This window comes from Onthophagus taurus, unplaced genomic scaffold (assembly GCF_036711975.1).
Source record: "Onthophagus taurus isolate NC unplaced genomic scaffold, IU_Otau_3.0 ScKx7SY_16, whole genome shotgun sequence".
Lineage (NCBI taxonomy): Eukaryota > Metazoa > Arthropoda > Insecta > Coleoptera > Scarabaeidae > Onthophagus > Onthophagus taurus.
The window spans coordinates 2143557-2159070 of record NW_027248941.1 but is presented as its reverse complement, the minus strand read 5'-3'; the positions used below and the strand labels follow the sequence as shown (position 1 = coordinate 2159070).

At 32.9% G+C, this 15514-nt stretch overlaps 3 protein-coding genes across 3 annotated transcripts; 2 read left to right on the top strand and 1 right to left on the bottom strand.

Annotated features, from left to right (window-relative positions):
* The first annotated feature begins 79 nt into the window (after positions 1–79).
* Positions 80–4326, top strand: LOC111418684 (uncharacterized). The gene is made up of 5 exons (XM_023051324.2): positions 80–704; positions 759–911; positions 966–1122; positions 1173–1338; positions 1388–4326. The coding sequence occupies exons 1-5, from the start codon at positions 539–541 to the stop codon at positions 4055–4057; spliced, it is 3312 nt and encodes a 1103-aa protein (XP_022907092.2). The 5' UTR covers positions 80–538; the 3' UTR covers positions 4058–4326.
* Positions 4327–5856: 1530 nt separating this feature from the next.
* On the bottom strand, positions 5857–6925 carry LOC111418660 (GILT-like protein 1). The gene is made up of 4 exons (XM_023051280.2): positions 6693–6925; positions 6503–6637; positions 6200–6452; positions 5857–6149 (listed from the first exon to the last, which is right to left on the bottom strand). The coding sequence occupies exons 1-4, from the start codon at positions 6759–6761 to the stop codon at positions 5968–5970; spliced, it is 639 nt and encodes a 212-aa protein (XP_022907048.1). The 5' UTR covers positions 6762–6925; the 3' UTR covers positions 5857–5967.
* A 102-nt stretch (positions 6926–7027) lies between these two features.
* On the top strand, positions 7028–14679 carry LOC111418657 (Transcription elongation factor subunit Spt5). Its single transcript, XM_023051279.2, has 5 exons — positions 7028–7538; positions 7662–7799; positions 7853–9030; positions 13156–14118; positions 14173–14679. Exons 1-5 carry the CDS (start codon positions 7111–7113, stop codon positions 14622–14624), a joined length of 3159 nt encoding a protein of 1052 aa, XP_022907047.1. The 5' UTR covers positions 7028–7110; the 3' UTR covers positions 14625–14679.
* The last annotated feature ends 835 nt before the right edge of the window (positions 14680–15514 follow it).

Genomic DNA, 15514 nt, shown 5'->3' with positions numbered 1-15514 from the left:
AATTTAATTAGTTTATTATTAATTATTTTTATTTAAATAATGATATTGATAAGTTAGTGATTTTTATTTTTTTAATGTTGGTAGCGATAAATGCGTTTCAGTCAGTCTGTGTTTACATGATTGCGCGTTTAAAAGATTTTCGCCCCAAAACCACCTCGTAAACTAAAACAAATCGATTTATCCCCCCAAAATAAAGCTTAAAGTGTATTAAAATTGATCATAAATAAATTAATCGCGTTAAAAGCTCGTATTTTAGCCGCGAAGTCGCCATCTTGGTTAAGAGTTCTGTCAAAACTTTGGCTGACACACACACACATTCTCAATACAGTTCCGAACTGTCAAATCGCGCTTTTTTTGTAAGTAAACAATAACAAGTTTGGAGTAAAAAAGCGTCGCGGAGCCTCCGCCGAAAGGTCCCCATGTGACTGTACCTTTTAAGGGACTCGAAACGCGTCCTCAAAGCTCCCGAAGATGTCGCGAATATTTAGTGGGTCAGCGCTTACCAATATGGGCATAATAACGTTGCTGCGTTGAATAAATGGTTTTTAAACGGGGCCACGATGTGATTGGCGCCGATGAGGACCGCCCGATGATGCCATCAGTTAAAAAGGTCCCGCTTAATTCCATCAAGGACCAAATTACTTGCAGCCTGTGCAAAGGATACTTTATTGATGCAACCACGATCATAGAATGTCTCCACACCTGTAAGGAGTTAATTTAGGGATTAAAATCAGTGTGATTTATTGATTTTGTTGTAGTTTGTCGGTCTTGTATCGTCCGATATTTGGAGACTCACAAATATTGCCCCGTTTGCGATGTTCTTGTTCACAAAACGCGGCCCCTCACGAATATACGACCTGATAAAACCATGCAGGATATTGTGTATAAATTAGTTCCAAGGCTTTATCAAGGTAAAAGTGATTTTTTGAGGTTATGTGTTATAAAAATGATTTTTTTTGGTTTAGAGGAGATGTGTCGAAGAAGAGATTTTTATATCTCGCACCCCGAAGCGACCCCAACCGTTTTGGAAGAAAAAAATGAAACATTGTATGATTATATCTTATCCCCGGAAGATAATGTGTGCGTTTCGTTGAATTATTATGGCTCGAAAGTCTTACCAAGGTTCGTTTTGTTAAATTAGACTTGATTTGTTATGATGATTAAAATTTTAGGTATTTGAAGTGCCCAGTTGCTGTTACGGTGGGGCATTTGAGGAGATTAATCGCTGGGAAATATGATCTAACTGATAAACACCATGTTGATGTTTATTTTAATGAAGATTGTCTTTATTCGTACCTGACTTTGATGGAGGTTGCTTATATTTATAATTGGAGGAGGGTAAGTACTTGAAAAGATTGGAATTTTATGTAATAATGATTAATATTAGTTTGCCCCCTTGAAATTAACCTACCGGATATTCGAGAACCGTTCGAAGCGACCAAAACTTGATTCTGATGACCCCAATTCGATGAATAACAATAATTGGAAGGAGGTGCAGTTGAGAATTAGTGAAAATGGGGAGATAAGCGTCACAGGGATTGATGATGATAACTTTAATGAACAAAATGTTACGAAAAATGCGCTTAAAGTCAAAACAAAAGTGAAAATTCGAAATTTATCAAAGAAAAATAATAAGAATGTTGAAGTTAGGAACGTTTTGGACGAGAGGAACGAGCATCAAAGAGTTTCTGGAGATAATGATGTTGAAATGGATTCGATTCCTGCAAAAAGTGACAAAGAAAATGGGAGAAATGAGAAAAAAATTAGATTGAATCGACTAAAACGGTTAAATGATGGTGAAAATAGTGAAGGTGGGCGTAAATTAAATCGAAACTTAAATCGGGCGGGTAAAAAACATCACCGCGTGAAATCAAATTCAAATCAGGAAGAGAAAAACGATTGTGTTGTTAAAAGTGACGAAAAAGGTGACGAAAAAAGTGTTAAAAGTGAAGAATTACGGACTGAGGAGCTAAATGTTGTTGATAAAAAAGGTTTGGAGGAGAAAGAAAGAACTGAAACGTCAAAAAAGGCAAGTTTGAGTGAAAAAGTGAGGTTAAGTGGTGATGAAATTAATAAAATGGATGTTGAAAAAGTACAAAGCGAATGTTTTAATGTTGATTTAAGTAAAAAAGATGGGTTGGGGAAAAAAGATGTTGTAAATAATAGGGAAATAATGAGCGATAATCAAATAATTAATGATGAGAAAGTGGGTGAGGTTGATAAGGATGAAATTAAAAGGGATGATGAGAATGTGAAGGTAATAGAGGAGAGTAAAGATGTGGTTGGAAATGAAAGTGTGGAGGTTGATAAAGGTGTAAAAAAAGATGAAATTGATAAAAAAGATGTTAAAAATGATGTAAAAGATGATGTTGATAAAAATGTTGATCAAAATATAAAGAAAGGAGTAGATAATGTGAGAAAAGATGTTGATGATATAAAAAAAGATAAAATTGTAGATGATAAATCTCTGAAGGAAATAAAAAATTCTAAAGAATTCGATAAATTTTCAAATTTATCAAAAGAAATTGATAAAAATTCAAAAGAAATCGATAAAAACTTAAAAGAAACTGATAAAAACCCACAAGAAATCTCAAAAGTATTAAAAATACAAAAACTAACCTCAAAAGACGAACATAACCTCAACCTGTCAAATCAAAATCAATTAAAACCGCCGATAAATCTACAAAATCAATCTCAAAACAAACGCAAAATCGACGAAAAATCCGATTTCGAGCCCCAATCGAAACAACCAACGATTTTAAATCACACCCTAGGATTACAAAATCTATCAAATAATCACCCGTTAAAAAAACACTCGATGATAACATCTCAAACGAGTTCAAAATGGTCGGAGAAACCAAATCCTCCATGTTATAGCCCGCGCACCACCACATTTGGACCAATCATTAATGTACCGAAGCCCCAAACGAGTGTTAAAGCGAATAAGCCCCAAACGACGATTTTAAACAGTAAAGTTCCGATTAAAAATAAACCATCGACTCCGATTGGTTATAAAACGTTGCGGGACCCCCCAAGGAGTTGGAATCCGCAGTTATCGAGGCCCGTTTTGAATCGAGGGGTCGCCGGGGGGAGTCAAGGTGATGGGTTAAAAAACGTGCGCCCCCCTAAATTTTTTAAAATCCGCAATAATATGCCGAGGTATTTAGGAAACCCCGCCTCGGGGGTTAAACCGATGTATCAGGTTCACGATAAAGTCGAAAAAGATGATAAAAAAATAGGAAAAGAGAAAATTGAGAATATTAAAAAACATTCGATCGTTAAAATTGACCCAAAAACGTTAAAACCGATTTCGGAGAGGGCCCCCGAAACTTCGAACTTAACGAGGAATTTAAATTTGGTTCAAGATTCAAATTTAGATTTAAAAATTAATACCAGTTCGGTTTCGATTTTTAATCCGTTGAAGTTGCAACAAACGAGTTCGAGTGGGAGTCCGAAAAGTTCTGATCGAAAATCGCCGAAAAGTCCCAATAAAATCCTTAATTTCACCCCCCCAAATCCTTTCGTTCCAAATTTGCAATCACCGACGATTTCGCCGAATCAATTTTTATTCCCCGGGCCGTTTAATTCGTACGATCCTCGCATGATGGCGGCTTATCACAGCTTTTTATACGGACAAACGCGACTTCCGTTTCATTTAACGACAACGACCACCACGACAACCTCAACGGCGGCTAAATCAAATTTCGAGGTTAAAAATAATTACGAGCTGTCAAAGTTAACGCCATCTACGAGTGCGAAATCGAATTTAAATCAAGGTTCGATTAAAAAGGGTAAGGAAAAGGAAAAAAGCTTACAAAACGCCGTTGAGAAGTTAACGCAAAGTAAATTGTTGTTGAAGGAGAAAGAGAGTTGTTTGGTTGAGGGGAAAAGTGGCGAAAAAAGCGGGGTTATTAATAATTGTGAAAGTGAGGTTAAGGATAAGGAGGTTGTCAAAAATGGGGAGAATAAGGACGATGAGAAGAATAAAGATGAGGAAAAAATTAGTAAAGATGATGTGGATAAAAGCTTAAAAGTATCCAAAGAGGAAGAAAAATAAATGTTTAAATAAAAAAAGTGCCTAAAATAATAATGTTAAAGAAATCATCCCAAAAAAAAAGCACCAAATTCAATTTGAAAAGGAAAAACCTTTGGATTGTGCCTTTAATTTTAATTTTCGAATAATGAAGTAAAAGGGATGTTAAAGAAAGGGTCTTAAATCTTAAAAGGAACAAGTTTTCTGTCTACGTAGCAATTTGTGATAGAACTAACTAAAAAATATTTATAACTACTTAGTTACATGACAACGTTGTACAGTGGCGGAGAAAAGTCTACGTACAGCATATTATGTAAACTTACGTCCGTCACTGTATTTCTTTTTGTTTTTAAGTTATCTTGCTGTAAATTCGAAATTGCTCAAAACGAACACCCAAAAATTAAATTAAAACAAAAAAAGATCCCAAATAAATCTTAATTTTGATTTGTAAATAACGAAAATTATCTTTTTAAAAGTGGTGGTTTGATTTTTTTCTTAAATAATTCGGTTCTTTTTATGATTTTTGTATAGAATCTTTGTTTTTTTTTCTTTGTATTACATGAATGTATAAATATAGAAATAGTTTATATCAAAGTAGAAAGGTTTCACTGTTTTTCTTTTTTATGTTTTAAAAAAAATAATTATCTCTCGTGTAGTGAAAATAAAAATAACTCGTAGGTTATTTAAGAAATATGTAAAAAAGGATTAATCAATTAAACGAAATAAAAAAAAAACAACAAACAATAAATCTTATCTTGTACATTGTAAATAGATCGAGCACAGATTTTAATAAAAAATATTGTATTTATAGTTTTTTGATCAAAATGTTGTTTCATTTTTAACCCAACCCTTAATTAATCAAGCAAAAATCAAAAATTGTTTATAATTAAAAAAAAATTAAAAGTGGCGACATCTATTATTCGTTAAGTTAATTTAAAATAAACTTACCTTTATTAAAATAAAATTATAATTTGCAACATAACCTCACTTTTAATGATTTAAATGTTATTTAAACAAATTATGACTTACCTCGTATTTTTATATTAAATGATGATGAATGTAAGGGAATCATGCCAAAAAAGGAGATTTAAGTACTTTAAAATCGTGAAAATCACTTAAATTAACCTTATAATTTAAAATAAATCGGGTTTCTTCACAATGACACATAATAAGTGGCGCCATCTATTATCTAATTCACAAAAAAGTGGAACGATTAAAAAATAATTATTTAATTATGATAATTAAAGTTTTTTATCACTAATTGATTAAGGATTTAGTGAAATCAATGAATAACGATAATTTTATTAAATAATTTTAAAAGAAACATATTTATACATATTTTGACAGTGACATCTATTATCATTTAAAAATAAAATTTATTATTTATAAATAAATAATTGCTTAATTATGTAAATCGGAGAAATAAAACTAATAAAATAATGTTTACAATCTAAAAATACATAATGATTGAATAAAGAAAAACTTACCCATGCAATAACATCACTTTTAAATTAATAACCTTGATTTTTATTTAAAAAAAACACATCTAAAACCTTTTTTATCCTAAATGATTAAATATTTGATTAAATTCTCAATAAATAACAACAAATTAATTATTTAACTACCAATTAATTTAAGTACCAACTATAAAAAAAAATATTAAACATGAGAGTTTTTAAATGTTTATGTTTATTGTTAGTATTTCAATTAATATTAATTGCATTATAAAAAATTATGTAATCGGAATTAAACTTAAATTTAGATATTTTCCTTTTAATAATCAATAAATTAAATACTTAAATTAATACCAACACAAAAAAAAATTTAAATTATTAACCCAATCTTTTTATTTAATTCTTTTTAATATAACCCATTACCACCAAAACATCATCAATTAAAAAACTTTTATTACTAAATCTAAATTTTAAACTTAATTAAAGACAATCTTTAGGTTTATTCTCCCCAAACTTCCCACATAAAACCTTCAAAAAATCATTATAAGCATCTTGGCTTTCACTCGGCTCATATTTTCCGTTAAAAACAACCGTAGGAACCGATTTAAGCGGTTTTTGGAAATCCCCGGTCAATTTTCCGTATTCCGCCAAAAATTCTTCACCTAAAATCACAACATAACCAAAAAAAAATTTTTGACGTTTCGATTCTAACCTTGATTATTTTTGGCGCATTCCTCAACTTTTTCGTTATCTTTCCCCAAAACGTCTTTACATTTATCGATAGGGGCTCGTCTTAATTTATTTTCATCGAAATAAATATTCTCCATCATGCAATTAACGTATTTTAACGAATCGGTTTCGTTTTCGACCAATTTTAACGCACAACCGTGATATTTATTCCCAACGCATTCAAATTCGCCGTGGTGACAAGTAAATTCGAATTTCCCATCTTCGATCTCTTTAGTCTTTAAAATAAAACGTGAGTATTTAAAATTTTAAACTTAAAAAGTCTTACTGTTGATTTTCCGTAGGGGTAAACGTTTAATTTGATGTTTTTTGCGATTTCTTTGCTTAAAGTTGGGTATAATTGTTTGGTTATGAATTGTTTTGAGTCTGGGCATAAAGATTCGTAATACACATCGATTGTAATCTGAAAATAGGTGATTTAAGGCTAATTTTTATTTTATTTTTTTTTTTTAGGTTACCTTATCTGGATTTTTTGTGTTTTCGCAATTAGCGATTGCAATAAATGCAAGAAGCGCGTAAAAATACATGTTGTCTCGTGAATTGATGAACAAAGAATAACCTTTAGCGTTTGGGTTATAAAGAACGAGTTTTGTGCAACTTTCTTAAATTGGTAGGGATAATTAACATATTCTTTTGTAATCGGGAAAAACAATCAAATAAAAGGCTTAAACGTAGTGAATGAAACAACTTTGGCCTATTTCGAGTTTAATTATAAACAATTAACGCAACAAATTAAATTTAAATTAGTAATAAATTAATTAATTTCGTCTTTTGAATCATAGATGTCGCCGCGATTAAATCGAACGAGAAAATGGCGTCGTGTTGATATAACGCGTCACAATTTTTCGCGTTTTAACCTAAAAAAAATCTTTAAGAATGTCCGATTCCGAGGCGAGTAACTTTTCGGATGCCGAATCCGACCAAGGCTCGAATAAATCGTCGCGGGGGAGCGCAAGGAGCCGTTCGAGGAGCGGATCCCGCTCGCGCTCCGCATCGGAAGCCCGAGAAGGAAGCGGCCACGAAGACGTCGAGGACGAACAAGAACCCGATGGAGATTCGTTAAGGTCCGACGATTACGATAGCGAAGAAGATGATAGTGACGAGGATCACGCGAGGAAGCGTAAGAAAAAAGATCGGATTCACGATTTTATTATCGATGAGGCGGAGGTTGATGATGAGGTGGAGGATGAGGACGATTGGGAAGATGGGGCCCAAGAAATTGGGATTGTTTCAAACGAAGTCGATGAATTGGGGCCCACCGCTAGGGATATCGAAGGAAGGAGGAGGGTTACTAATTTGTGGGAGTAAGTTAAAAAATACAAAAATTGAGGTTATGTTGATTAAATTTTTTGTTGACATTGACATTTAAAAAAGTGGTGCCAACTTATTTTTTTATTTTAATTAAATTAATTTATTTAATTAATTAGTGTACAAAAAGAGCATGAAATTGAGGAATATTTACGAAAAAAATACGCGGATGATGGCCCGGCCGCGCGGCATTTCGGAGATGGGGGCGAAGAAATGTCGGATGAGATCACCCAACAAACTTTATTACCCGGAGTGAAGTAAGTTTATCTTATTTATTTGTTTAATAAATTTAAAATGATTATTAATTTAGAGATCCAAACTTATGGATGGTAAAATGTCGAATTGGCGAAGAAAAATCCACCGTTTTATTATTAATGCGAAAATTCCTCGCATTCCAAAACACCAACGAACCCCTCCAAATCAAATCAGTGGTAGCCCCCGAAGGTGTAAAAGGTTACATTTACATCGAAGCTTACAAACAGCCCCACGTAAAAGCGGCAATCGAAAACGTCGGAAACTTACGAATGGGAATTTGGAAACAACACATGGTTCCAATCAAAGAAATGACCGACGTTTTGCGCGTCGTTAAAGAACAAACGGGATTAAAATCGAAACAATGGGTGCGATTAAAACGGGGCCTCTACAAAGACGATATCGCTCAAGTCGATTATTTCGATATGGCCCAAAATCAAGTTCATTTAAAGTTATTACCTAGGATTGATTATACGCGGTTAAGAGGCGCTTTAAAAACGACCCATTCGGAGAATGAAGCTGAAAAGAGGAAAAAAAAGCGTCGCCCCACTTCGAAACCTTTCGATCCGGAAGCGATTCGAGCTATAGGAGGTGAAGTAACGTCGGATGGTGATTTTTTGATTTTTGAAGGAAATCGGTATTCAAGGAAAGGATTTTTGTATAAAAATTTTACTTTAAGCGCTGTAATAATAGATGGGGTTAAACCGACTTTGGCGGAGTTAGAACGATTCGAAGAACAACCCGAAGGAATCGATTTGGAATTGTCGACTGAAAAAGATGAGAAAACTGTGACTCATTCTTTTAGCGCTGGAGATAACGTTGAAGTCTCCGAAGGGGAATTAATCAATTTGCAGGGGAAAATTATCTCGATTGATGGCACCATGATTACGGTTATGCCGCGACATAACGATTTAAAAGATCCTTTGGTGTTCCAAGCGAGCGAGTTGAGGAAATATTTTAAGATGGGCGATCACGTTAAAGTGTTAGCTGGGAGATACGAGGGAGACACTGGGTTGATTGTGCGAGTTGAGAATAATCGGGTTGTGCTTATTTCTGATTTAACAATGCATGAGATGGAAATTTTACCCAAAGATTTGCAATTATGCACGGATATGGCGAGTGGAGTCGATAGCTTGGGGAAATTCGAATGGGGGGATTTGGTTAATTTGGATTCTGAGACTGTTGGGGTTATTGTAAGATTGGAACGAGAGAATTTCCATGTTTTGAATATGCACGGTTGGTATATTTTAATTTATTGATTTCAAAAATTGCCGTTTTTTAGATAAGAATCGATTATAACTTGAGAATTAAAAGAGGTGGGGGGAAATGTTTGGGACTAAAAAAGTTCCTTATTAAGTTAATTAACATGATACATAAACAATTATATCCCATCGATTAATTATATTGAGATAAATTTGTAAGAAAACGAATATTTTAATTTTGACATAAAAATTGGTTATAACTTTTTAATAAAAGGAGGTGGGGGAAAATGTTTGGGACAAAAAAAGTTCCTTATTAACTTAATTAACATGCTACATAAACAATTACATCCCATCGATTAATTATATTGAGATAAATTTGTAAGAAAACGAATATTTTAATTTTGACATAAAAATTGGTTATAACTTTTTAATAAAAGGAGGTGGGGGAAAATGTTTGGGACAAAAAAAGTTCCTTATTAACTTAATTAACATCCTACATAAACAATTATATCCCATCAATTAATTATATTGAAATAAATTTGTTAGAAAATGAATATTTTAATTTTGACATAAGAATTGGTTATAACTTTTTAATAAAAGGAGGTGGGGGAAAATGTTTGGGACAAAAAAAGTTCCTTATTAACTTAATTAACATGCTACATAAATAATTATATCCCATCGATTAATTATATTGAGATAAATTTGTTAGAAAATGAATATTTTAATTTTGACATAAAAATTGGTTATAACTTTTTAATAAAAGGAGGTGGGGGAAAATGTTTGGGACAATAAAAGTTCCTTATTAACTTAATTAACATGTTACTTAAACAATTATATCCCATCGATTAATTATATTGAGATAAATTCGTTAGAAAATGAATATTTTAATTTTGACATAAAAATTGGTTATAACTTTTTAATAAAAGGAGGTGGGGGAAAATGTGTGGGACAAAAAAAGTTCCTTATTAACTTAATTAACATCCTACTTCAACAATTATATCCCATCGATTAATTATATTGAGATAAATTTGTTAGAAAATGAATATTTTAATTTTGACTTAAGAATTGGGTATAATTTTTTAATAAAAGGTGGTGGGGGAAAATGTTTGGGACAAAAAAAGTTCCTTATTAACTTAATTAACATGCTACATAAACAATTATATCCCATCGATTAATTATATTGAGATAAATTTGTTAGAAAATGAATATTTTAATTTTGACATAAAAATTGATTATAACTTTGTAATAAAAGGAGGTGGGGGAAAATGTTTGAAACAAAAAATGTTCCTTATTAACTTAATTAACATCCTATTTAAACAATTATATCCCATCGATTAATTATATTGAGATAAATTTGTTAGAAAATGAATATTTTAATTTTGACATAAGAATTGGTTATAATTTTTTAATAAAAGGAGGTGGGGGAAAATGTTTGGGACAAAAAATGTTCCTTATTAACTTAATTAACATGCTACTTAAACAATTATATCCCATCGATTAATTATATTGAGATAAATGTGTTAGAAAATGAATCTTTTAATTTTGACATAAGAATTGGTTATAATTTTTTAATAAAAGGAGGTGGGGGAAAATGTTTGGGACAAAAAATGTTCCTTATTAACTTAATTAACATGCTACTTAAACAATTATATCCCATCGATTAATTATATTGAGATAAATTTGTTAGAAAATGAATATTTTAATTTTGACATAAGAATTGGTTATAATTTTTTAATAAAAGGAGGTGGGGGAAAATGTTTGGGACAAAAAAAGTTCCTTATTAACTTAATTAAGATGCTGTGTAAACAATTATATCCCATCGATTAATTGTATTGAGATAAATTTGTTAGAAAATGAATTTTTTAATTTTGACATAAGAATTGGTTATAACTTTTTAATAAAAGGAGGTGGGGGAAAATGTTTGGGACAAAAAAAGTTCCTTATTAACTTAATTAACATGCTACTTAAACAATTATATCCTATCGATTAATTATATTGAGATAAATTTGTAAGAAAATGAATATTTTAATTTTGACATAAGAATTGGGTATAACTTTTTAATAAAAGGAGGTGGGGGAAAATGTTTGGGACAAAAAAAGTTCCTTATTAACTTAATTAACATGCTATATAAACAATTATATCCCATCGATTAATTATACTGAGATAAATGTGTTAGAAAATGAATATTTTAATTTTGACATAAGAATTGGTTATAACTTTTTAATAAAAGGAGGTGGGGGAAAATGTTTGGGACAAAAAAAGTTCCTTATTAACTTAATTAACATGCTATATAAACAATTATATCCCATCGATTAATTATACTGAGATAAATGTGTTAGAAAATGAATATTTTAATTTTGACATAAGAATTGGTTATAACTTTTTAATAAAAGGAGGTGGGGGAAAATGTTTGGGACAAAAAAAGTTCCTTATTAACTTAATTAACATCCCACTTAAACAATTATATCCCATCGATTAATTATATTGAGATAAATTTGTTAGAAAATGACTATTTTAATTTTGACATAAGAATTGGTTATAACTTTTTAATAAAAGGAGGTGGGGGAAAATGTTTGGGACAAAAAAAGTTCCTTATTAACTTAATTAACATCCTACATAAACAATTATATCCCATCGATTAATTATACTGAGATAAATGTGTTAGAAAATGAATATTTTAATTTTGACATAAGAATTGGTTGTAACTTTTTAATAAAAGGAGGTGGGGGAAAATGTTTGGTACAAAAAAAGTTCCTTGTTAATTTAATTAACATCCTACATAAACAATTATATCCCATCGATTAATTATATTGAGATAAATTTGTTAGAAAATGACTATTTTAATTTTGACATAAGAATTGGTTATAACTTTTTAATAAAAGGAGGTGGGGGAAAATGTTTGGGACAAAAAAAGTTCCTTATTAACTTAATTAACATGCTACTTAAACAATTATATCCTATCGATTAATTATATTGAGATAAATTTGTAAGAAAATGAATATTTTAATTTTGACATAAGAATTGGGTATAACTTTTTAATAAAAGGAGGTGGGGGAAAATGTTTGGGACAAAAAAAGTTCCTTATTAACTTAATTAACATGCTATATAAACAATTATATCCCATCGATTAATTATACTGAGATAAATGTGTTAGAAAATGAATATTTTAATTTTGACATAAGAATTGGTTATAACTTTTTAATAAAAGGAGGTGGGGGAAAATGTTTGGGACAAAAAAAGTTCCTTATTAACTTAATTAACATCCCACTTAAACAATTATATCCCATCGATTAATTATATTGAGATAAATTTGTTAGAAAATGACTATTTTAATTTTGACATAAGAATTGGTTATAACTTTTTAATAAAAGGAGGTGGGGGAAAATGTTTGGGACAAAAAAAGTTCCTTATTAACTTAATTAACATCCTACATAAACAATTATATCCCATCGATTAATTATACTGAGATAAATGTGTTAGAAAATGAATATTTTAATTTTGACATAAGAATTGGTTGTAACTTTTTAATAAAAGGAGGTGGGGGAAAATGTTTGGTACAAAAAAAGTTCCTTGTTAATTTAATTAACATCCTACATAAACAATTATATCCCATCGATTAATTATATTGAGATAAATTTGTTAGAAAATGAATATTTTAATTTTGACATAAAAATTGGTTATAATTTTTTAATAAAAGGAAGTGGGGGAAAATGTTTGGGACATAAAACGTTCCTTATTAACTTAATTAACATGCTACATAAACAATTATATCCCATCTATTAATTATAATGAAATAAATTCGTTAGAAAATGAGTAATTAAGAAATTGGCTTTTTTGACATAAAAATCGATGATAACTTTTGAACAAAAGGAGGTGGGGGAAAATGTTTGGGACAAAAAAAGTTCCTTATTAACTTAATTAACGTACTACATAAACAATTATATCCCATCGATTAATTGTATTGAGATAAATTTGTTAAAAAATGAATATTTTAAAAATGGCGTTTATGACATAAAAATCGATGATAATTTTTTAATAAAAAGAAGTGGGGGAAAATGTTTGAGACTAAAAATATTCCTTATTAACTCAATTAACATATCTATCCCATTAATTAATTATATCATCATTAAAAAAAATTTTATCATTACTTTTTTTTTAGGAAAAATCGTTGAATGTCGCCCCTCATCGCTTCAAAAGCGCCGTTTAAGCAGATTTACCGCCGCCCTCGACTCCTACCGTAACAACCTCCACCGTAAAGACATGGTAAAAGTAATCGACGGCCCCCACTCTGGATTCTCAGGCGAAATTAAGCACCTTTACCGAAATTTCGCCTTCCTCTACTCAGTCGAGTTCTTACAAAACGGCGGAATCTTCGTTTGCAAAACGAAACATCTCCAATTAGCCGGAGGAAGTAAAAGTTTACCCCTCTCCGATATGTCCGGGGGGATGGAATTTATGTCCCCACGTCGTAGTTCCCCGATGCATCCTTCAAGTGGAGTAGGAGGAGGCGGTGGGGGAGGAGGAGGAGGAGGTGGAGGTGGGTTCGGGGGTCACCGTGGAGGTGGAGGAGGCGGGCGAGGAAGAGTAACTCGCGATCGCGATTTGATAGGAACAACAATCAAAATAATTAAAGGCCCTTACAAAGGAAACATTGGAATCGTTAAAGACGCGACTCATAACACAGCGAGAATCGAGCTACACACGGCGTGTCAAACAATTTCGGTCGATAAGAAACACATCGCGGATGTAGTCCAAACTAGCCGTGATGGGAGCGCTTCGAGTTATGCGAGAACTCCAGCTTATGGAGGGAATCAAACTCCACTTTATCGCGATACCGGGAATAAAACTCCAATGTGCGATTCGGGATCGAGGACTCCATTACATTATGGGTCTATGACCCCGATGCATGATGGATCAAGAACTCCTAATGCTTCATCAGAGTGGGATCCAACAGTTTCTAATTCGTATCCATCTCCGGGGTATAATCCAAGCACTCCAGGGTACCAAATGAATGGGCCTTTTACCCCACAAACTCCAGGGACTATGTATGATACTGGATTTAGTCCATTTCAACCAAGCCCGGGGTATCAAAGTGTTGTTTCAACTCCAAGTCCCGCTACGGGTAAATACAACATTTTTTGAATAATTAAATTTAATTAATAAAATTTTTTTTTAGGTTATGAACAATCCCCGGGAAGTAGCCACCCATACAACACTCCAAGTTCTAGTTATAGCCCTAACATGCCGTATCACCCCCAAACCCCCGGTTCAAACATCGACTCACTTCCTTTAGTTGATTGGCACACGGTTGATATTGAAGTGCACATCCGAGACACCCACGAAGACCAAGGCCTCGCGGGGCAAACCGGGGTTATCCGCAGCATAAACGGCGCGATGTGCTCGGTTTTCTTACCGGAGGAGGATCGCGTCGTTAATATATTGAGCGATCATTTAGAACCGGTTCGGCCGCAACGCGGCGATTTCTTCAAGGTTATCGTTGGTGAAGAGCGCGAAGCCACCGGGGAGTTATTATCGATTGATCAACAAGAGGGGGTTGTTAAAATTAAAACGGATATTAAGATGCTTCCGTTGCATAAGTTGTGTAAAATGAGGAAACCCGAACATTAATTGTATGTTTTAATTTTTGATGTTAATAAAGAGTTAGAGGAGGAGAATAAGAAAATTTTTGTTTTTTCGTTGTATATTTCCACCTTGCTATGTTGTTTGATACAAATCTTGTAACTGTAGTGTATTAAGCCGCAATGGTTTGTTTGACAGCAGCCTTGTGTTCATATGATATTCACTTTAGCACCTCGACCGCAAGTGATCTTAATTTAATACTATGACATCGTGTATTAAGCCGAGGTCGCTTGCGGCCGAGGCAGTAGTTTGTTTAACATCAGTCTTGTATGGTATTAATTGTAGCGCCTCGCCTGCAAGCGACATTGGCTTCATACACGATGTCAGTGTGTTAAGCCGAGGTCGCTTGCGGCCGAGGCAGTGGTTTGTTTGACACCAGCATTGTGTTTATATGGATGGTATCAACACAAGGGTGGTGTCAAACAACCATAGCCTCGCCCACAAGCGACCTCGGCTTAATACAGTGACATCGAGTCTTAAGCCGAGGTCGCTTGCGGCCGAGGCAGTGGTTTGTTTGATACCAATCTTGTGTTCATATGGTATTAACTTTAGCACCTCGGCCGCAAGTGACCGGCAACAAACCAAGACACAAGACTGGTGTCCAACAAACCACTGCCTCGCCCGCAAGCGATCTCGGCTTAATACTGTATTAACGTATTTTACAATCCACTGCCTCGGCCGCAAGCGACCTCGGCTTTATACAGCGACAACGTATATTAAGACGAGATCGCTTGCTGTCGAGGCACTGGTTTGTTTGACATCAACCTTGTGTTGACTTCGGCTTAATACTGTATTAACGTGCTAAACGATGTTCTGCCTCGGTCGCAAGCGACCTCGGCTTAATACACTGAAGTACACGATATCATTGTAATTAATTT